The sequence below is a fragment of the Chamaea fasciata genome, unplaced genomic scaffold (genome assembly GCF_029207755.1).
Source record: "Chamaea fasciata isolate MVZ Bird 193981 ecotype frontalis unplaced genomic scaffold, bChaFas1.0.hap1 SCAF_28, whole genome shotgun sequence".
In the NCBI taxonomy this organism is placed as follows: Eukaryota; Metazoa; Chordata; class Aves; order Passeriformes; family Sylviidae; genus Chamaea; species Chamaea fasciata.
The window spans coordinates 533,776-555,643 of NW_027094113.1; the positions used below are offsets into that span (position 1 = coordinate 533,776).

Consider the following 21,868-nt stretch of genomic DNA (forward strand, 5'->3'; position numbering starts at 1 on the left):
AGCCCCCCCCCCCCCACCTTATTCGACAGTTGTGTCTGGAACAGAACTTTACACAGACGTTATGATTTGGCAATCTTTATATCCACAATACACCATAACCATGCACAAAAATCGAGTGATGTGTTTATTTACAAAGTGAATTGCACTTAACACAGGAATAAAAGTAAATGAAAGGAACCTCTCTTCTGGGTTGCATAAAGGCCCACTACTATTTATAGCCTACAAAGCCTGATAGTCAACACTACCATACATTATCTGACCACTGTAAAATAGGAATTGCTGTTATTTATTGAAAAAGTGCAGCCCTGGAGATACTCATTCCATGGAAACATTCCATAAATCACCAACTACATTTAAGAGTCTACAAGTCAGGAGAATCTACCCTTCAGCTCCCACTTACTGTACTTTACTTGAGGGACAGTTAGTCTTCACTTCCAATTGTATGATTTTCCTTAGCTGAAATTCAGGCCCCTACTTTTAACACTGTTCTAGTTTTTTATGGAGGATAAAATCTTCCCTAAGTGACTGAGCCGCTTCATTGGGGTCTTCTTTTCTCCTGCAGATTCCAGAACCTCTAACCAAGTTCTTCGTTCTGCTTGGAAGGGAAATGATCACCAAGCCTCGGTTAGACTCAGCCAGAAATAGGTCCTACCCCACCTTCTGGAGCAGTATAGCATACAGGGATCAAAGCACCAGGAGCAAAAAATACCTCCTTTACATTTTTCCAATAGCTTTTGTTAAGTAACTGATTCAAATAAAGACTCAGCCCAACCCTTGTTCACACAAGAGGCCCTGGACACCAGGGGGTCACAGAACAGCACCCAAATGGGGGCATCTCTGGCATCCATCCTCTTTCTACTGCCTCTAAACCTACCACAGGGGCAGGAAGGCACCAAACTGCCTTTCTTCTATGCAATCTCAATGGCATCCAAAGCACACACTGAAATCTTTTCCACAAAGTAGCAAGCAGTCACCCATCAACTGCATTTTTACATTCATACAAGTATGGAGCTTTAAAACTTTCCTATGAACGAAACTTCCTTGTTCTGTGAAGGCTCCAGTGAAGATCCCAGACTAACTCACCTGTCTGTAAGCACTGACTGCAGGAAAAGAGGCTGGATTGATCTAATCTACCCAAGAAATTGATTTTACTAATTAGCTGTTTGTGTGGTCAGGACCAAGTCACTTTTATGTATGTATTTTGGCTTTCACCCTCCCCATCAGCAAGAGAGGCAGCATGACAGACTCCTGCCTAATTCTGCATTAAAGGACCTGTTCTAGACATCAGCAGGAGCGTCTGATGGTTGTGTTACTGACACAGGTGGCAGCAGTCAGTGCTTTGTAGTGTTTTCAATAGTTAAAGGAAAGTCAGCCTCAACATCCAAGTAAAGCAAGCAGAGCACACATTTCTTCTTTTCACAGGCAGCTTTCCTGTTATCAGGAGTTTTACAAAAGCCAAATTCAACCCTCAAATCCCTTCAGGCAGATGGAAGAGAGCTTTCCCCTTTTTTTGTAACCTTTTCTTTTTTCCTGACAGTAATACTGAGAGACACACAGCCAGCAAAGCTGTGGGATGAAGCAGTCTAGTTAAGGTTACATGTAGTTTGTAATTTCCACATCAAAGTGCACAATGCTTCATCAGGACACCAGGAACTCCAGATCAGAAGCACTTTCCCTGGTCTGTGCACAGGAAGATGGCCTAACCTGGCAGAACTGGTCCACTGTTCTTTTTCTACTGTCACAAACAGCCCTATGCTTAGACTGGGCAGGAGCCCAGAAAGGCTGTGGCTCTGCCTGGAGATGAGCACAGCAGCCTGGGGAACAGCCTCATTTCATCCTGTGGGACCACAGCAGATTAAAGCCCCCAAGCCATTCCCAGTGCTCCCAGGAGCTACATGGGTGCACATGCGCACACGCACACAACTCCCTCGTCCTGGGTGCCCCCAGCAAAGGGCAGGAGGCCTTTCCCTGTCACGCAACACAATCTCAAACACAATAGAATGGTCCAAGGTCCACCGGTGCTGAGGAAGCTTTGGACAATGGAGTTGTTCAAGAGCTCTTCAATACCCATACATTTAACAGCACTTAAGCCCTAGACACTGACCTTTCACTGGGATTCTGCAGCAAAGTTTAGAGCCTTTCACAAAGTCAAAGACTAAAGAAAATCTTTCAAGAGACAATCAAGTGACTAAACTGCTCCAAGAGAATCAAGTGACTAAACTGTTCCTTGGGTTCTTACACCAGGCTAGAATGATTCTAGAAACTTTACGTTAAGAACAGGACTTGCAAAGTAAGCATGTTAATACATCACCCTGAACTAGTAAGTCTTCTTAACAGTACAATTCCTCCTCATGCTATCCAACTGATTTCTTTATATAAAAAGTTTGTTCAAAAATTAAGGAGCCCGGCTCCACTAGTGTTCACTTGTTCTCGAATGAAATATTTTCAATATTTCAGAATTTTCCATTCTCTCATTGCCAGCTGTCAGAACACTGCATGTTACGTTCTGGTCTTGGACCACCAAAAAGGAGACATCCCAGTTCCCACCTTCTCTCAACAGAATGCTAGTGAAGTAAATACCAAATGTTGAAAGTGCTTCCTGAACTGGAACACCCTTAGGACAGAGCCCTGTGATGCTTACAGAGGAATTCATACCCTCATTCAATGGGATCAGGCCGCAAGCATGCACCCTTTAACCTTGAATGTAACTTCTAAACAAAGCTGAAAAAGTGGAAGTGCCAGGCACCATGTATATCCTGTGCTGTGAGCTGGAGCCCTCTCAGTGCATACAGTACAAAAATCAAAGGCATTGGTCTGGAAATCTTATAAAAGAAAAACCATCAGAGTTAACTGCCCTTAATTTTATTATGTAACCAGACAGAACAGTTGAGACTGGAATGTCAGATTTCCTCTTCAAGCACAAGTCAGTTTCATATTTGATTTGTATCAGTAAAGAAAAATCAACTCACTAATATGCAGCTGGGATTCATCCAGTGAGGTACAGGCTCAGAACACAGAGCAAAAACTCACTGCAAATGGCTCCACAAGCCTTCAGGAAGCAGCAGAGGGTCTCCAGCTCTTCCTTTAGATCATTTCACCCAGTACTTGCCATGAGAACATTCAGCGGATACCGAAGGGGATACCAGTGTGCAAGAGCTAGCGAGTGATGAAAAGCCATCAGAGATTTGCACAAGCAAGCAAGAGACTGACTGCACAAAGTTGTGGTAACATTCTTCCCATTCAGCACAACAAAGAATTAGAGTAGTTAGCCCTGCTGATGACAAATCTGTTACATCAGTGAAGTACAATCATTTAAGAATTACAGTCTGCAGTCAGTAAAACGGTAAGAAGAAAACAACAGGTTAGTAGTTATTATGTGAAATCCTAATATTATGAGTTTTAGTAGAGGTCAATAGTGAAAGATCATGAAGAGAAAGTTCCAGATACTATGGATCTGCAGAAGTTTTACAAAATGTATAAAGTATTGTGTTTTTCTACAACAACCAAAATCCTTACAAGTGCAGGTATATATGCAACATGAAAATATTGCCTCACTCACTCAGACAGGGGCAGGAGATCTAGAGAAAAAGCAGCATGCAAAAAAAACCAACAAACCCTGGAACTAGAGCAGATCCTGCTTTCAGACACTGACCTACAGTACAAAAGAAGCCTACTTGTACAGGCTGCAAAAGGTTTCTGAAACCAATACGCTGTCACTTACTGTACAATAATGTTAAGTGATAAACATAAGACATGAATAAATATTACACCACTTCATAAAGCCTGCACAGGCATTCATGGTGGCAGAGAAAGCAATGCAGACATATTTCATTGTTCCCAAATAAAACAAGAATAGAGAAAGATTTCCCAAGCAGGAAACAGTAAACTATGCAGCCAGACTAACTGTATTAGGGGTAATTACAGAATAAGTAATGTTATTTTCAACAGCTTTCTTATGTGTGTGCAGCTACTAAAATCCTCACTGTGAGACTTCATCAGGACAGAAAACAGAGCATTTGGCAGGACAGCTAGTTTAATTTCTCCCCCAAGTTTACAGAAACAAAAGGAAAAGAGATATCTGACTATGGGAGGAAAAAACCTTGTCACCTAAATGTAGTTATTTCTTCAACTGGTAGAGTCAAGTCCCATTGTTCCCCTCCCAGAAAACAACAACAACAACAAAACCAAACTAAAAAAAAACGCTAGCAAAACCAAAACAAGCCTATTTGATAAGAGTGTTTCATGGGATAATATCCAGCAGCAGATGTTCCAACACAAACATGTCTATCAGATCAGTGACTACATTTCAAGCCCAGAAGTCACCACATGGAAGGGGTTTCAGAGGCAAAGGGATGTTAGCCCTACAATTAAAGCTCTAATATGAGAGGGGAGATTTGGGAATGGAGTAAAGGAGGGAGGAGGGAGTCACTGAATCACAGGAGATAGGAAGTGCACACAGGTTTCTAAATGAAGCACAGACAAAGTGGAGGGCACAACAGTCATCTAGAGAAGGTCACAGGTTCTGACAGCACTGGAGTTTGTTGGATTTCTGTCCGTCAGTGGTTGGTGGGACGCTGATGTCAACGACGTTGTTGCCAGGAGACTCATCATGCGCAGACCGGTCAGCGATTTGCTTCTGCGACACGATGCGGTAGATTTCTGCAAGGAGAGCACACAGGTCAGAGCACAAGGGGCATGTCCTCCCATGGGCATGGCGCTGAGCAAACTGTCCAAGAAGGAGAGGATTTAACTTGAGGGGTCTGAAAGGGAATCTAGGCTAACCAAATGTGGCATGCAACATCTGGCTAGCATTCCAGTTCTAGAATGAACATGCCAGCTCTGTCTGGAAAAGCTATTGAGACAAGAGTCCTCACTGTCTTCCCTGACAGCACTTCCTATCCTGTTCTTTTTCAATGACTCCATGAAAATGGGGATTATGAAAAGGGTTTTCAAATGGGAAAGCAGCAGGAATGCTCATTTCTAAAACAGGGAATCATTGTCTTTGTGATTAAAAAAAAAAGTGGGCGGCATACTCTAGAAACATCAATCACCAGGATGCTGGGAAACCTTTGCAGCAGCACCAAGTTACCTGATGCCCACCTCTGCCCCTGGCAACCTGCTACTGCCAAGTAACAGCAATGCTTCTCTCTGCAACACATCAGTTTTCCTACCTATGACAGTAAAAAGCTGCATGGGTCCATAAAGCCCCATACTTCTCCAAATGAATTTATTTGACTCAAACTAACTTATGCTTGAAAGCACACAGATCCACAAAGCTGTTACCACTGAAGAGAGACTGCCAGCTTAAAAGCTTTCAGAAACAAACTGTTTCAACTGCATAGTTAGCTGAAGTCTTCTAAGTGGAAAGGTTTTTAAGTTACTTATTTCACTGACTTTAGCCCTTGTTCCAACTTCCCTCAATTGTGAAACAGGAAAAGGGCAAGTACTTCCCTGGAAGTCTGTGGTAAATATTATGGTCACATTCATACAGCTACAACCCCAAAACAGCAATACCCAAAGCTTTTAGTAAGGATTAAAAATCACAGAGGACTGTGCAGGGCTTGTTTATGGGTTTGTTTTTGGGTTTTTTCTTTTTTTTTTTTTTTTTTTTTTGTTAGGCTTTAAGAATCTGCACATATTTATGTTGTTTAAAATGGAAACCTTTAACTCAAGGCCAATTCTGTTGCCACTGGCTGCCTACAGATCTTTGCTGAAAGGGAGGAGGAGGTTGTTCAGAGGCTGTCACATCCTCTTTCTTTCCTGCTCTGTACTGTATTTGAATTTGAGCTGTTCAGAGTTGTTGCCAAGCCCCCTATGCTTTGGGGTAGTATCTCTTTGGGGTGTTTTGTGGTTTTTTTTTTTTTTCTTCCAGTCTTCAGTGATTCCTCAAACAAGTGGCCAGTAAGGAAACTCCTGTCCCGCTGTTCACACTCTCTTCCCTCTGCCAAGACCCTGTGGTGGTTCCCAACTCACTAATCTACACAACACATTTTCCTACGTTCCTTCTCTCTTAGAAGGATGATTCTCCCCGAGGTGTAATCACTTGAGGAAGAGCCTTTTCAGGACTTCTCAGTCTTATTATCCATGTGCCTATACTACCCAAACTAGATAATCTCAACACTTCAGGAAGCCCAGGATGCTGTGAGGGAGAGGGGTTTGAGTTCAGTTTGCTCAGGCCTGACCTCAGCTTGAGTTGTTACAGCACTGTGGCTCTCCTAGGGTGGCCTCAGGCCAGCATCTCTAACCAGGGTCAGTCTCAGGACAACACTGCAAAGGAAGACAGGATGGATGGTGACTGCTGAACTTCACTCAGAGCACTAAAATCAAAAATGGTATCTCAAAGTGCTAGAGAAGTTGCCTCAGATCCAGCCAAGTGTCCCAGATCAGCCATGAATCCGCTACATGGTGCAAGACTGGCTCAGCTCCAGCCCTGTGCAGTTAGCTCTCCCTCACACTCCAGCTGCTTCACTAGTGGCTCTAATAACACACATCTGCTGGGCAGCAAATACAACCCATTCCTTGTCTGTCAGGCTTTTTACCTATAGAGGCAGCTTGGCTACCCCTTTTTTCCTGTCTGCCTTTTCTTGGGTGCCTCGGGCTTCACTGCTGAGATTTTGTGCAGGCACAGAAGTACAATTACAACAGTGCTATTGCAGTAGCTTGAACTAATGGAACATCGGGAAATAAAAAACTTTAGGGGACAGAAATCCTCTCCTGGGACAGAAAGGGTGTATAAGGTGGGAGGCAGAACACAAAGGTGAGATTAGAAAGCTTGCAAACTAACCATCATTACCAACACTCGTTTCCAAAACATTCCAGAAAACTACAAGATGTGCCCGTGAAGAAGATCCACCACCTCAGCAGCTCCTCGGAATCCATAACAAACCATACCTGTAAGGATGTTCTTGAAGGCTTCCTCTACGTTTGTTGAATCCAGAGCAGATGTTTCAATAAAAGATAGGTTATTTTTTTCTGTAATAAATAAGAAGTGGTTCAGCTAAAAACTTCAATAACACTTTATTTCACATTTACTTTGAGGTTTTTATCTTTTACTTTAGCCCAAACCAGCCAGGGCCAAGTAATTTTTTTCTTTTCCCTGTTGCACAAGGAACACCTTGGTACTGCAGTTCAGCAACATCTCCTTTGCCCAAAGTGCAAGAACATTTTCCCCACTGCAGCCCTTGCTCAGTCAAGCAACACAAAATATCATTCTCTTCTGGCTACAGATCATCGCCAGAGGTACCTTCAGCAAGAACAATTCTCCTCTGCAACCCCAAAAAGATCAACAGACCTATACTTTCCTATCAGACCCCACTTCCAAATAACAATGCCCCCTGGAACACAGTCTGTTTTCTTCTTTCCTCTTACAACACAAAAGAATTTTTTTTTATTAAAAAAGAAAGTGATTAACACTCAAATATCATACCTAGAATGGTTCTGTATCACCTGCCCAGGAACAGGCAAATTTCAGTCATGGAGCTTAAACAGCAACAATTAGACCACCACGAGCAATTTAAAACAGCCTTAAGAGGAAGTCAGGGTCAAAAGTAAGAAGCTGAACCAAATGACCAAAGTAATAGACTATCAGGGGCACCCACCAACTTGTTTTGCTTCTCTTAAGATGTTACTTCTCCTCCATCTGAAAATTTAAAGCACCTCTATTACCCTCAGGGCGGTTGCTTACCAGCAAACTTCAGAAAGTGTGTATAAGCAAGCTTTGGTAATGTTTCTAGAGGTATTTTAGAGGTTGTACATTTACGTTCCACCTCCAAGCCTGACAGACACACAAAAGCTGAATGCCTCCACGCCTTTCAGAGCAAAAGAGTATCTGACCAGTGCTCTGCCAGGTAAGGAAGAGAGAAGGAATGTAGTGACAGCATCTTACATAACCCACTTGACTTCTCTCAACAAATGGTAATTTTCAAGTCTGATGATTGCTGCATTTAAGCGAGACTAGATGACACTACTTTATGCATCAGTGCTCTAGAGCAGCAACCACCCCATCTAAGAGAAGGTTCAGCATTCATTTGTAGCTGTCCACATTGATATCTACTCAGCTGAAGAAGGTCTCTAGAAAGGAAATATGGACATTTTGTATTGTGATATTTTATATTTTATTGTGATATTTTGTCTTCTAAATCTTGCTTACTGTTTCTAGCCTTTTAGAGGAAGTGTTTAATCTTCAGCTTTCGGGCAGCTCAAGGACAGTGTTTCAGAAACATGTACTACCGCTAGATTTAAAAAACAACAGAAAACCACAATATAAAAATGACAGAAAAATTCTCAAAAAACCCCAAACCAACCCCACATGCTAGCTAATAAGTCAAGGTATTTTAATTAAAACAAAACAAAACATCTTAAATGTCTTTTTTAGGGTTCAAACTAAAGGTTGAGGTGAGCGTTCAGCCCTGGACAAAACATTGTGATCAGAGCAGGCACCATCCCCCAGGCCCCTGAAGCCGCAGTACATACCTGCGAAAGCCCTGGCCTCATCAGTGGGCACAGCCCGGAGGTGGCGCAGGTCGCTCTTGTTGCCCACCAGCATGATCACGATGTTGTTGTCGGCATGGTCTCGCAGCTCCTTCAGCCAGCGCTCCACGTTCTCGTAAGTGAGGTGTTTGGCAATGTCATAGACGAGCAGAGCCCCAACAGCACCGCGGTAATATCTGAAAGCATGAGGCACAGCCCTTCAGTGACAGCTCTGTCCCAGCCATACCCACAAACAGGCCATCTAGCTCTTCTATAATGCTTTCCGCTTTGGAAAAAGTTGTGCTGATGCAGATACTGTTGTTGGAGTGGTTTTGAAGCCTAAAACCAAGTTCCAAAGGCAGGGTTTTTTCCTAATGGCATTTCTAAAAAAATCCAGTGTGTGTACCAAAATGCTGGAGAGCCTGCAGAAACCAGGACTGAAAATGTCCTGTCTGCTCCAACCACGTGCGGTAAATCTCACTACTGCAGAATGAGTACAGCTGGGAGGTTTTTGTGAAGTTACAACCTAACTTTCTGCTAGGAAAATAACCCTCAATAAAATGTCAATATTTGCTCCTGATCCTTCAAGTATCTCCTGTCCCTCCTACAAATTAAAGAGGGGACTCTGGTCTATATTGTCACTATCCACAAACTTCTAATCCAGGAACAGAGTTTGCCCCCTCAGCGCAGGTTTGGACCCATTTCAACACAAGCCAAGGGCTCAGCTAAGCACAAGCCAATCTGTATCAGCAATCCTGTAACATCCATATCTCTCTTCCACATAATCCTCCCATTTCTTCTCAGTTCTGCCAGTACCTGACATGTTGTTGAACTGAGTCAGGGTACCAAGTCAGCAGAAAACATTCCCCTTTCCCCAACACTTGGCTTGGTGTTCTGCTGGCCGAGCAGGCTGAACTGGCTGAGTGATGCGTCGAGCAGCAGTTAGTGCCAGCACAAAGGAGAGGCAGGATCCCAGGACTGCAGCTGCACTAGTTTCCAGCAGTAAAACCTGTTGTTGTTGACCCAGACTAGACTAGCAGTTTTTACAGCAAGAGCAAGGGTCACAAAATTTTTTCAGAAAGTCACACTAACAGTTCCAGAAAAGATCCAATTTGAAATTGTCCCTCACATCTGCTTCTGCATCCCTTTCCCTATAGACTGTTCCCTTTGGGCTCCAGGCTCTCCTGGTTTTCTCCCATTGTGATGAAATTCCCCTAACCTTGAGTTTAATGGCTGAATCTGTGCATGACTCAGAAACATGTTTTTACCTTTAAAAACTGATACACAATCTCTAACATAACAAAGAAAATCAACTCACTGATCAGAAAATGCTCTGGGGAACCAGGCCTGACCAAAGGGTTTGCTTTTTGTCCTCTGCCAGATACTTTTGCCAGCAGAGAAACAGGTACATGTCAGGCCACTCTGCGGATTAACCAGATCCCAAAGGTGAAAAACCTTCTCACTTCCAGGGATTGTGCCTAATGCCCCACAGTCAGTACTATCATAGTTGCCTTCCTACTTCCTGGCTACTCAATGTGTGCACTCATGGACCTAATTTTCAGGGCTGTGACTAATTCAGATTCATTGAGATTTCAAGGGACTCTGTGGCTGCAAGTTTTCCTAAAAATACCCTCAATCTCAAGACTGAGGGGGCAATTGAAACCAGAAGTCATAGGCGTTAACTGTAAGCCACCATGCCTAGACCAAAACTTGAAACCAACAGTACCCAGCTTCCATCTGAAATGACACTCACTCCACATAATGAATGCAGCACATTCAGCACAGAAAAAAAAAAAAACCAAATCACAAAACTCAAACAGAATTTGCCACAGTTTTGATTTAAGCTGCCATTTGTTTCTATAATAGTAACATGAGAATCTAAAAATTACTTTCATTATGGTAAAGTATTACAAAAACATAAACAAAAGTATTTGTTCCCTTAAGAATTTGCTCCCGTATGGCTTGGATCCACATTGAGGTCTGTCACAATGAGTTTGTCATGTGTGCCAAATTTGTTTCATTCTCTACCCATACATTTATCTGCAGCATCTCTGCTAGAATTCTGTTGAGCAAAGACACAGTACTCACGCTGAGGTAATGGCGCGGTATCGCTCCTGGCCTGCAGTATCCCAGATCTGGGCTTTTATCGTCTTCCCATCCACCTGGATGCTCCTGGTGGCAAATTCCACCCCAATGGTGCTCTTACTTTCCAGATTGAACTCATTGCGTGTGAAACGTGACAGAAGATTACTTTTCCCAACTCCAGAGTCTCCAATCAACACAACTGAAAGGAAAGACATTATTTTCACAATTAATTTCTCATACCAGCACTGATCCCACACTGCAGTGCAGCATGGGAGGGAGCATTCACCAGAAAAGCACAGTCAGTTAACACAGGAGAGACAACATAGACAACAATGCAGTCTTTACTATGCACAGCTTGCTTCTCCAACCCTAGAAGAGCCCCAAGCTGTTTTGCGGTGAGTAGCTGCCTGGTCCTCAGAGGTGAAAATGAGAAATTGCTACAGCAACTGTCGAAGCCAAACAATGAACTTTGGAGGCCCCAACCACTGCAGCAGGCAGAGGTAAGAGATGCCCCTCACATACTTGACCTTTGGCACAGGAAGGCTGCAATCCACATTTTAAGAAATACTATAGGCAAGAACATGGCAACAGGCCAGCTCTCTGCCCCATAAAAGCCTTTGTACAGTATAAGTGTACTCTATTTTTATTAAAAAACCCAAAACATGGTAAGTAAACAATTATTTGCAGTCCCTGTTGGAGTCATATAGGGTGTTTTATTTTGATAATTTAATTAATAAAAATGTTCACCACAGAAAGGGGAAAACAGAAGACATTGATACTACTAAGAAGATACAAAGCAAAGCAGAACTTCATCCAGCAAAACAAATTGTAGTAGACTACATAAAAAGAAATGAGCTAGAAACCTCTGCCTCCACACGTGGTGTTGCCATGATAACAGAAAAATGTAACTGCAGAGATCTTCAACACATAAAGCTCAGCTTTTTTGAAAGGTATTGTGAAAACAAAGGTACATCTTGTGGCAGGAGGTTTCCTCTACTTTTTGGCTTAATCAAGAGAGCAAGAAACAACTGAGAGAAACAAAGCTGAAACAGCTGAGCCATGCTCCCTCCTGCTCTCGTAAACGCTGTATCACATACGCTTTGGAATTCAAGTGTCCTGGCTGAAGCAAAAGGAAGAAAGGCAGCCAGCCTCTGTGTGCTTCTTTAACCTTGGGAATAATCTCCTAATCCAGTTCTAAGTACAGATTTGCTGATATTCCTCATTCATTGGTCTGTTTTGCCTACAGAAAAGCAGACATGGGCAAAAAACATTCCAAATTTCCCCCGTGCAACTACAGAAGAATCTTCTCATTGCACACTTCCAGAACGAGCTCACCAGTGTTATCCCAGGGCCAAGCATCATACTTGTCTTTTAGTGCTGCTACAGCTTTTCTCTCTTCAGGCCATTGTTTGAGGATGCAGTTCTGGCAGTGCCCTGCTCCAGCTCGCTGCCACCCCACCCCTGGAGCACATTCCCAGGCTGCTGCTGGACCCTGGCTCTCTGCTGCGACAGCTCCTGAGCTGCACGGGGGCATTGTTGAAACACCCCGGAGAGCCCCGCCAGCATCTCATCTGCCTGACAGCACAGACAGACAATTGTGCTAGCACAGCTGAACAGGCAAAACACAACAGAGGCAGGAACAGGCAGCCAGCACATCGTGGCAAGGCACCTCAACTCCCCAGCCGGGAGAACTGAAATCAGCTCCTCATGGTGCTCTGCCTTCCTTGGCAAATGGCCTAAACCATTTTTTAGGGTATGAGAACAGATTGATAAAAAAAGATTTTATTACACTCCTAACTCTAGGATTTTGTTAGCTTTATTTTCCAGACATACAGTTTTTCATCACTAATTCCATGGGACCTTCCAGAACAGGCGGAGGTCACCCATCTTGCACAGGGATCTGCTGGCTGGAGTAGGCTCTGTCCTACAGCAAAGCCCTGACCATAACCAAAACTAATAATATCCACCACACAAACTAGACCAGACTGGAAGACCTCTGAGGCTTCCAACTGTTTCTGAAAGGAGTTATCTTTCCATGACTTTGCAGCTGGAGAAGGCACAGCCTTTTCACCTTCTAGCCATCTCCCAGGCTCTGGCATGTTAAAATTATCAACTTGGGGCATAAACCATGCAAACAGCTCTCAGGTCATTAACTCCATCTGCCACTGAAAGAAAATTCCAGCGGTCCTGTGCTCCTTTGGCTGGTTTCCTGTGGCAGGCTCCCTTCACCGTGCTGCCCCACATTCTAGCAGAGCTTCTGGGAGAGCATTTTTCAGAAGTTAAACGAAGGCAACCAGATCCCAATTCAATAAAGAGCATTCTTAGAGTTTTGAAGTGGTTCTTATTAATACTCAATCTTGAGGACTAAAAGAGCATTTTCAATTTCAAGACAAAGATGCCAAGACCGTGGCAAAGATGCCACACACAGACAGAAGCCACAAACTAATTTTCTCTGGGAGTTGAGCAAGAAGGTACCTTTAACATTCCCGACTAAGTGATTAGATCTTGGGAAAGTTTCTAAATTTGGTAACAGGCCACCACATCTCACCAGAACCGAGCAATTCACTCTCCAAATGCCCTTAAGGACCATACTGGTGATGAAAAGATGCATTGGTTTCATCTTGGAAGTGACATGAACCAATAACCAGCACTAGCCATCTTCAGCTTGCTCTGTGCACACAGACAAGCCTTGTGTAGTGCCCTGTTTATATCCTGAATCCTGTACCTTCAGTAATTCCTGATTTTCTCTCTCCCCCAGCACCTCCTGCCACTGTGTGGGTCATCACCACCACATTACCCATCCATCAACTCAGTCACCACCCTCACTCTGCTTCCTGAGTCTACAATATCCAGAACTACAGCACAGTCCCGCTCCCCACACCTGCCCTGTATATTGAGATTTGTGGACCCGATATTTTCTGAGCCTGAAAATTGCTAGCTCTTCTCAAAGGAAACTTCAACAGTTTTCTTTTTCCCAAAACAACTTTGTGTAAACAATATTCCTTTCCCATAACACCAGGTGTTGTTTGCTATTTCTGTTACTTAGTCAATAGAAAAGGTGTCAGTCCTATGGACCAGTAACGTAACTTCTTAGCACAGCATATTATAAAAAGACTAAATAAATTATAAATAAAACCTTCTAATTTCTACTACCTTCTGACTAAAATCAAACATCTTTATTTGGTATCCTATTGCAACAGAGATCCTTGTACAAAACAAGCCAAAGTCAGAATTAAAATTCCAGTGTTATACATCACTAGCAAGAAAGGGAAAATAAGGAGATCAAGTTAAGACAGAATTGTAAATACACTCATTTATTAATCTGGGAAAAAGAATATATACTTTTGAATGATTAAGAAGATTAAGACTCCCTCCAGCAGAGACCATCTAACCAGAGTTTGTGATAAATCTGAAGTACATAAGGTTGCCAGATATTGGTGACTAATAGGATATGCATTTGTTTTTAATAACCACAGCCTTTGCTAAGTGGAGACCAATCAAAGCAGTCTAAATTCCCACAAAATAAAGCTCTTTTTCCCTATGGCTGATTTTTCCTGCCTTTTTCATGAGCCAGCACACACCTGCACAACCTCAGATTTAATTTTTAGAATAAACACTGATAATAGCTAATCTTCTTGAGAGCAAAATTAATGGGCAGATCACGTTTAATAGGTACAAGGTTTCCAACATTTTTAACAGCTCTTCAAAGGTCATTAATTTAATTCCAAATTAACACATTCAAAACTCATCCTGAAAAGTCCCTGCTTTTTCACCATCCCCGCTACAAGACTAACTGGGAACAGAGGCCAGAACTGCTGGCTTCACTTGGGCCACATCACTGAAACCAGGCACAAGCTGTTTGCAGCCTCACTACCCCACACAGCCCTGCACACAGCTTGGCTCCTTCCACCAAAGGCTGGCTCTTTGGTAACAAGTAATATTTCGTTGTGATCAATAAAATAAGCAGTTCTGTTGGGATGCACACAGAAAAAAAGGGAAATTGGGAACAAAAAAGCACTAGTTCAGCACAGCAGCATTGACTACAATCACTTACAGAGTGCTCCCAAACCTTAAGTTATTCATTGCCTGCCACATGTTGTCCTTTGGAAATAGGTGGCAGGGGAAACAGTCAAGCCTTAAATTTAAAAAAAAACAAACTTTCCCAGACTAAGATCCTCCTACATCATTATTTCTACCTCTGACTACTACACAGACTGAGAGAACAGAACTCAAAAGTCATCTGTTTAGCTAAGAAGGGGCTAAACCACAAACTAAACAAAGTCCTGGACATCATTGCAGCAATTGTCCTTGATGTTTAATTCCATTACTGGAGGAGGCAGAAAGAAAAGGAAGGGGAGTTGTCCCCACAACAGAGCCCTCAAAACAATTGGTCCCATTTATATCATTTTCTGTCTAGTCCCAAAAAGCCTCAGAGGAAGGAAAAGATAAATAACCAAACCCACAAAGAAACCCACCTCTATCTACTTTTTTTAATCCACACAACAACCCCTCCCAGAAGATGCACAGAAAAGGACAATTCTCTCACCCATTTTTTATTAAGTGCTACAAAGTGTGCCAGCATCACCACAGCACAGATCTTGACCAATTGGCTTCAGGTTGAGTCTCATTCCAGATAACATCAAAAACACATTTCAAAGCAAATATTTCTAAAAGATGAATGCAGTACTCCCTAGCTAATTGACTATTTAGAGAAAGAAAAAAAAAATAAGTACAATTTTTAGGCTTTCAAGTTCCTGCCCATTAAGCCACCTGGGAAACAGACTTCAGAAAGAAACTACTTTAGACTCAGACAGCTAAGCATATTTTTACAGGCTGGTCTTCTGCTTTATAGGCAGAGAAGAAATAAGGGGTTTTCCCCCCATTGTCTTCAAGATTCAGCCCACTGTAAAACAAATAAAGCAAATAGGGAAATACATCTATAACATATTTCCCACAGAGGAGCAACTGTTCTTTCCTTTGCTCCACAAGTTCGGAATCACTGTTGCCCTTGTGAGAGTCCAGATACAAAGACATCAAACGCCTGGGAAATTGTCACAGCAGCAAGTGACCCCCAGCCCTCACAGACCACCATTAGCACTGCCCTTCTTGAGAGTGAACTCTTGGGATGAAAATCAGGTTTCAGCCATTCTACCGACAGTAGATCTGGCGCAAAACAGGCTGGGAAGCCAAAGATAAAGGTGCTACACCCACCTGCACTACTCCTCGGGCCTCACAGGCAGAGCTGTGGGTTGCTCCTGGAAATCGGTCAGCTTGAGCCTCCGGACAGGCAGGAGCCCGGCCTGCGGAGACATCCCACGGGGACAGAAACCCCGAAGACATCCCACGGGATGACACCCACGGAGCCATCGCAGAAGCAGCAGCACTGAGCCCTCGACAACCCGACATGTCACAGGAAGGGGCAGGGGCGGCAAAACACCGATCACGACAACCAAATTAACACTGTTACGGTCTCAGGCTGCCGCTACCGGCGCTCACAGGGCACCCGCGAAGGAGTCTCCACCAAAAGCCTATGGTTTTGCAGCTCCGGCTCGACACCGGCCGATCTCCGGACAACCGCCGGCACCGCCGGGCACAGCCCCCGCCCGCTCCCGGGGATGGCAGCCGCCCGGCTGCCGGGGCGCGGCCCCAGGCGGACAGGGACGGGGCGGGGCGGGGCGGCCCTTGAGGCTCTCCCGCCGCTCCCCCGGGGCTCCCCCGGCACCAGACCAGGCCGGGGGCCCACAAGGCCGCCCCGCGCACCAAGGCCGCGGCGGACACCCCGGGCCCACGCGGTCCGCTGGTCCCGACCGAGCCCGGCGCGGTGCGGCGGCCGTGGCCCCGCTGAGCACGTACCTTTGAACAGATAGTCGTACTCGTCGTCACGGGTGCCCATGGCGATGGCGGCGCCGACCCTCTGCCTGCCCGGCACCGACCGCGGCCCAGTCGGGGAGGGCCGCTCCCGAACGGGCCAATCAGCGCCCGCCAGAGCCCGCAGGAGACGAACGGTGCGCCAGACCCATCAACGACAGCCAATAAACAAAGAGAATCCCGCTGACTGGCGGGAATGCTACCCAATCAAAGGGAGGCAGCTGGGGAGGGGCGGTGCTTGGGCGCCCGAACTGGGAACCGGAGGGACGGGGAGGGGCCAGGGGCGGGACGGAGCGGAAGGGGGCGGGGTTTGTGGGGGCCGGGGCGGGGCTGCGGGGGCTCTGGGGGCGCGGAGCGGTCTCTTCGGGGGGATGGTTACACGGTACGGGGCGATGGCCCTCAGGGGGATACGGCCCCCCCCGCTTTGGGCGGGATCGCTGGGAGACAAGTTTCGCCCCGCTTGAGAGTGACCCCTCATCGCTGGTGGTGTCGTCTCTGGGCCGGGGGTTCAGCGCAGCACCAGAGCCGGGGAGCACGGGTGGGGAGACCCTCAGCAGCGGCCCAGGACACCCGGCTGCCGCCCAGAGCCTCCGCCCCAGCCCCCTTGCTTCCCCCTCGGGCTGCTCCCTGCCCCGCTCAGCACTCTTGGCCCCACCTTCCTGCTAAACACCAGCTGAAAAGGCTGTTCTGGGAAAAACATACCCTCGCGGTGACACAATTGTTCAAGGAAAACATTTCCCCTTTTTTCCTGACGCGGCTCTAGGCGGTTTCCTGAGCGGAGTAGTGACCACAGCCAGCGGCCGCGTGGCCCCTCGGGCAGCGGCGGCGGGATACCCTTCGCCTCGGCTTTGTGGGCTCCAGGTGGGACATCCTTCACCTTCCCGACAGCAGAGTTGTAGCAACTCATCCTGGCAACGCTGTCCAGGCTGCAGGACCAGCCTCACGGAGCCACTTGGGAACCCAAGGGTGTCCCCTGCTGCCCTGATGGCCCCCTCCTCCTGATCCCATACAACCTGTGCACACTTGTGTCCCATCACTGGCCTGACACCTTTGGTTGTGGTTTGACAAAACCTGTCAGGGAAACTGTCGACTCCCTCCCTCCCTCCCTCCCTATGTGATGTGCAGGGAAGTGGCTCTGCTCATCACACATTTCTCTCTTTCTGGGCTGTGCTCATCACAACAGGTCTGCCCTACTTCTTCCCCGAAGGAGTGTTTATCCAGCTAAAAGATCAGTGCGACTGCAGTATCACAGAGGGAGCAGCACCAAGACCGAGACAATGGTGAGGAAAAAGTTGGCTTTGGACTCATTTTTGCTGGCCTTCAGAGATGCTCAGAGTGGGAGTGATGTCGGGGTGGGGACAGATTCAGACCCTCCAGGCTCTGTGGCACTGAACTGCTCTCAGCTGCCACCAAACACATGAACACCTTGGAGAGGCAGGACCATGGTATCCAAGGGGTCCCATTTCCAGAAATAAGTGCTAATAAATGAGTGGGGGCAGACAAAGAGGCAGCAGTGACACCTTGGCGGAGTGACACCCAGGCTGTCAGTGGCTCAGGCTCTGTGAATGGCTGAGAACCAACATGCTGCAAGCACACTGCAATCCCACTGCCAAAGTATCTAGGTATCCCTGTTGCATATTAGGCAATTGAAGCAGCAGGGAAGGAATGCCAAAATTTCATGGAACCTGTGGTTTAGGAAAGACACAGGCCCAGCCTAGCAATGGGTTGGACCAGTTGTTCCTCTGTGACAGGCAGTGTGATTGCTGAAGGAGTGGGGAGGGGAATCTTTTCTTAGGGGTTTTGGTGCTCACATGCAGCATGGAGCATCAGACTTCTAATCCTTCCCACGTGAAACGTATTTTTGACACCAGGATCTACTGGAAGGTGTTACCACTTTCTCCTGTTGATGGTGTTCTGTTCCTGCAGGACCAAGTGAAATGCCTTGGTGAGTGATGACTAAAGCACACCCAGAGGTGTTAAGCATCCAATGATGAACACTTAAATAGCATCAGGAGGAACAAGGCTGGAATATGGTGGATACAGAATCTCCTAGGAAGGGCTATTATCCCGTGCTAAGTTACCCACAGCTGATAATGATGCAACCATTAAGTGACTATGTGACAGGAGGGAGAGGAGAGTGGCTCCTTGCTGGTCTGCAAGGGGGGCCTTTGCTTCCCTTGATTTGCTCCGCACAGTAGAAGTAAAACATCTTATTTTCATTATTACAAGTAACTTTATTAGTTCTGAATTGAACACTAATGGAAGAAGGCCTAAAAAACCACCAAAGCTATTTTTTATCAGTTTTGGTGGAAATCACTTTCTTCTTTTCTTCTTCTAATGCCTGGGAGTTCTTGCCGTAAGTTCTAAAGAGAGATACATGATGATGGTACTATGGTGAGTGCCATCCAGCTCTAAAATCCCCTGGGACAGGGTTTTAACATGGGCTGCCAGGAGTGGAGATGATGACTTGGTGATAGAGGAGGGATGCTGTCCTGGGGCAATGTGGGGTGAAGCATGAGCCCATAGTCGCCACGTTCTTCACATCCAAGAGTCCCTCCAGCTCATGGTATGTTTTACATTGGAGAATCAGTGTCATGTCACCAAAACTAGACATGTGTCACTGATGGGGGAATGCATTTGCAGAACCTTTCTGTAAATTCCACATCCTCAGATTTGCCACAGGCCATCAAGCTTCCAGGGCAGTGGCCTGAGGTCCCACCTGGGTCAGCAAACTGGTAAGGAAACTTCCCTGTCAGACCATTCAGATCCTGATCTGGGGTTCCCACTGGCACTGCCCCGGACTGACACTGCTAGGAACAAAGCCCCTTTGCAGCAGCGGCTCCAGTGATCCTACAGACCCCGTGTGACTCCCCGCACACCCCACACTCAGTCAGACCAGCCCCTCTCACTGGCTCAGACCCATGTTTGCCATAACACAACCCCAGACTCAGGTTCCTTTGTGGCGCAGTGACACAGAACAGCTTGAGCTGGTGCCCCTGGGGAGGGACCCCAGACAAAGCCTCCCTGGGCTGTGCCCATATTGATGCTGATGTTTAGTCTGCCTCCTGTTCCTGGCTCCTGTAGAGTCCCAGGGTGACTGGCCACTCCTCATCTGGCTCCCTAGTGCCCCAAGCCCTTGGTCAGGCAAAGGGTCAGTGCCATGTCCCAGCCCCTTGCTGGGGACTCCGGCCATTCCCCCCACTCTAAGCACAACCTGCAGCTTGTGCTGCAGCTCCCTGAGCTGGGCACTGAAGCATTCCACGACAGCCCTCCCTTTGTTTTAGTGGAGCACACCTGCTAATATATTGGAAGGAAAAAGAAAAACACTTTCAAGACATTTGAATACTGCCCTTCCATACAACATTATCACAAGTAAAAAACGTAACAGAATTAGGGCCAGCAGAGTAAAGTACAGCATGGACTCCTTTGCACAAATACTTAAAAGATTCCCAACACAAAATCACAAAGGATTCTCAGAAGTCAGTTATTTATTAACTGGTTGATCACAGAATCACAGAATCACAGAATCACTAAGGTTGAAAAAGGCCTCTGAGACCATCAAATCCAGCCTATGATCAGGCACCACCTTGTCCGCTAGACCAGAGCACTGAACGCCACATCCAGTCTTTTCTTAAACACCTTCAGGAACAGCGACTCCAACACCTCCCTGGACAGCCCATTCCAGTGTCTAACCACCTTTTCTGTGAAGAAATTCTTCCTAATGTCCAACGTAAACATCCCCTAGTGCAGCTTGAGACTATGTCCTCTTGTCCTGTTATGGGCTGCCAGGGAGAAAAACCCGACTCCCACCTGGTTCCACCCTCTTGTCAGAAAGTTGTGAAGAGTGAGAAGGTCCCCTCTGAGCCTCCTTTTCTCCAGGCTGAGCCCCCTCAGCTCCCTCAGCTGCTCCTCATCAGACACCTGCTCCAGATCCTTCACCAGCTTTCTTGCTGTTCTCTGGACTCAGTTAGCACCAAAATGTCCTTCCCGAGCTGAGTGGCACAGAACTGCACACAGGACTCAGTGTTGCCTCACCATTGCTAAGTTCAGAAGAAGAATCACCTCCCTGTTTCTGCTGGCCATACTATGGTGCCACTGGCCTTCTTGGCCTAAACACTCCTGGGCTCATGTTCACCTGCTGTTGACCAGCACCCCCACGCCCTTCTCTGCTTGGAACTTTCCAGCCACTCTACCCCAAACCTGCATCACTGCAGGGGATTATTGTGGCCAAAGCGTAGGACCTGGGAATTGGTGTTTTTGAGCCTCATGCTATTGGTCTTGGCCCATTGATCCAGCCTGTGCAGATCCCTCTGCAAGGTTTTCCTACCCTCCAGCAGATCAACACTCCCACCCATCTTGGTGTCATCCATGAATTTACTCAGGGTGGACTCAATCCCCTTATCCAGATCATCAATAAAGATACTGAGCAGGACTGGGCCCAATATTGATCACTGGTCACCACTAGTGAAAATAATGGAAGAGAACATCTACTGGTTGTTTGATGTGAGGATAGCATATCCAATTTTTCTTACCTATAACTTTAACAGCAAAATAGGAACACAGTAAAACAGCACTACCCCTCCTATCTAGGTCCTAATTTGGATTTTCTACAGAATATCTTATTTAAAATTCCATCTCCAGGCTGTATATCATGTACCTGTATTTCAGGGGGTTGAGTTGATAACACTGAGCATAATTTGTTCTTTGAACCCTTTCTGCATATATATGACACACTGGGTCAATCTCCATCCAATAAGCTGGCCATAGCTGAAATATAAAATCCTGGCATAGCTAAGTGCCTTCCAAAGAGTATTTCTGCTCGTGTCAGCCCTACGGCTTATCACAGAGTATTCTGGACATCTCACAGAGCCAAATTTAAGGCTTCTGGCCATTTCAGGTTAGTGTACGTGCATATTTTCACTATATTTTCTTTCAATGTTCTATTAATTCTCTCTACTTCTCCTGAAGACTGTGAGTGATGTGGTATTTGTAATTTCCTGTCTCTCCCTAAGGACTTGTACAGCTGATGGATTATATTTGCTGTAAAATGAGCACCTCTGTCTATTTCAATAAGCTCTGGAACCCCAAGTATCTTCCTTTAGCCAGGCATTTACTGCTCCTCCTCTGTCAGCTCTTCATGTTGGAAAGACTCCTGCCCAGCCTGGCCACTATTCTATCATCACCAACAAACTCCTGTACCCAGTTGGAGGTGAAGTGTCTGTAGTCTCTCTGCAGCCACTGGAAAGGGAAGCAGCCCCATGGTAACCCTCCTACCTCTGAGCTTGGTCTGTTACATGAGAACTTTGCGCAAGCTGGGCAGCTATTAGTAATTTATTTTGCAGCAGCCTAAATTCCTGGAGCTGCCCACGCTTTTTGTCCCTCCATAGGCTTTACCCTGAAACCATCTCACCACTGTTACTAAACATTTCTTTGGTAGACCAGTTTT

General features: G+C 45.9%; 1 protein-coding gene across 1 annotated transcript; it reads right to left on the reverse strand.

Annotated features, from left to right (window-relative positions):
- Positions 1–59: 59 nt before the first annotated feature.
- On the reverse strand, positions 60–16,527 carry RAB11B (RAB11B, member RAS oncogene family). The gene is made up of 5 exons (XM_066205674.1): positions 16,408–16,527; positions 10,558–10,753; positions 8,473–8,666; positions 6,892–6,972; positions 60–4,659 (listed from the first exon to the last, which is right to left on the reverse strand). Exons 1-5 carry the CDS (start codon positions 16,445–16,447, stop codon positions 4,514–4,516), a joined length of 657 nt encoding a protein of 218 aa, XP_066061771.1. The 5' UTR covers positions 16,448–16,527; the 3' UTR covers positions 60–4,513.
- Between the last annotated feature and the right edge of the window lie 5,341 nt (positions 16,528–21,868).

What these genes read in the sequence shown, in the direction of transcription:
- RAB11B (XM_066205674.1), bottom strand. Translation starts at nt 16,447, where the DNA reads ATGGGCACCCGTGACGACGAGTACGACTATCTGTTCAAAG. An exon ending in TACCGCGCCATTACCTCAGC is followed by an intron (nt 8,667 to 10,557) that starts GTGAGTACTGTG and finishes TCATGCTTTCAG; the next exon opens with ATATTACCGCGGTGCTGTTG. An exon ending in CTTCAAGAACATCCTTACAG is followed by an intron (nt 4,660 to 6,891) that starts GTATGGTTTGTT and finishes CTCTCCTTGCAG; the next exon opens with AAATCTACCGCATCGTGTCG.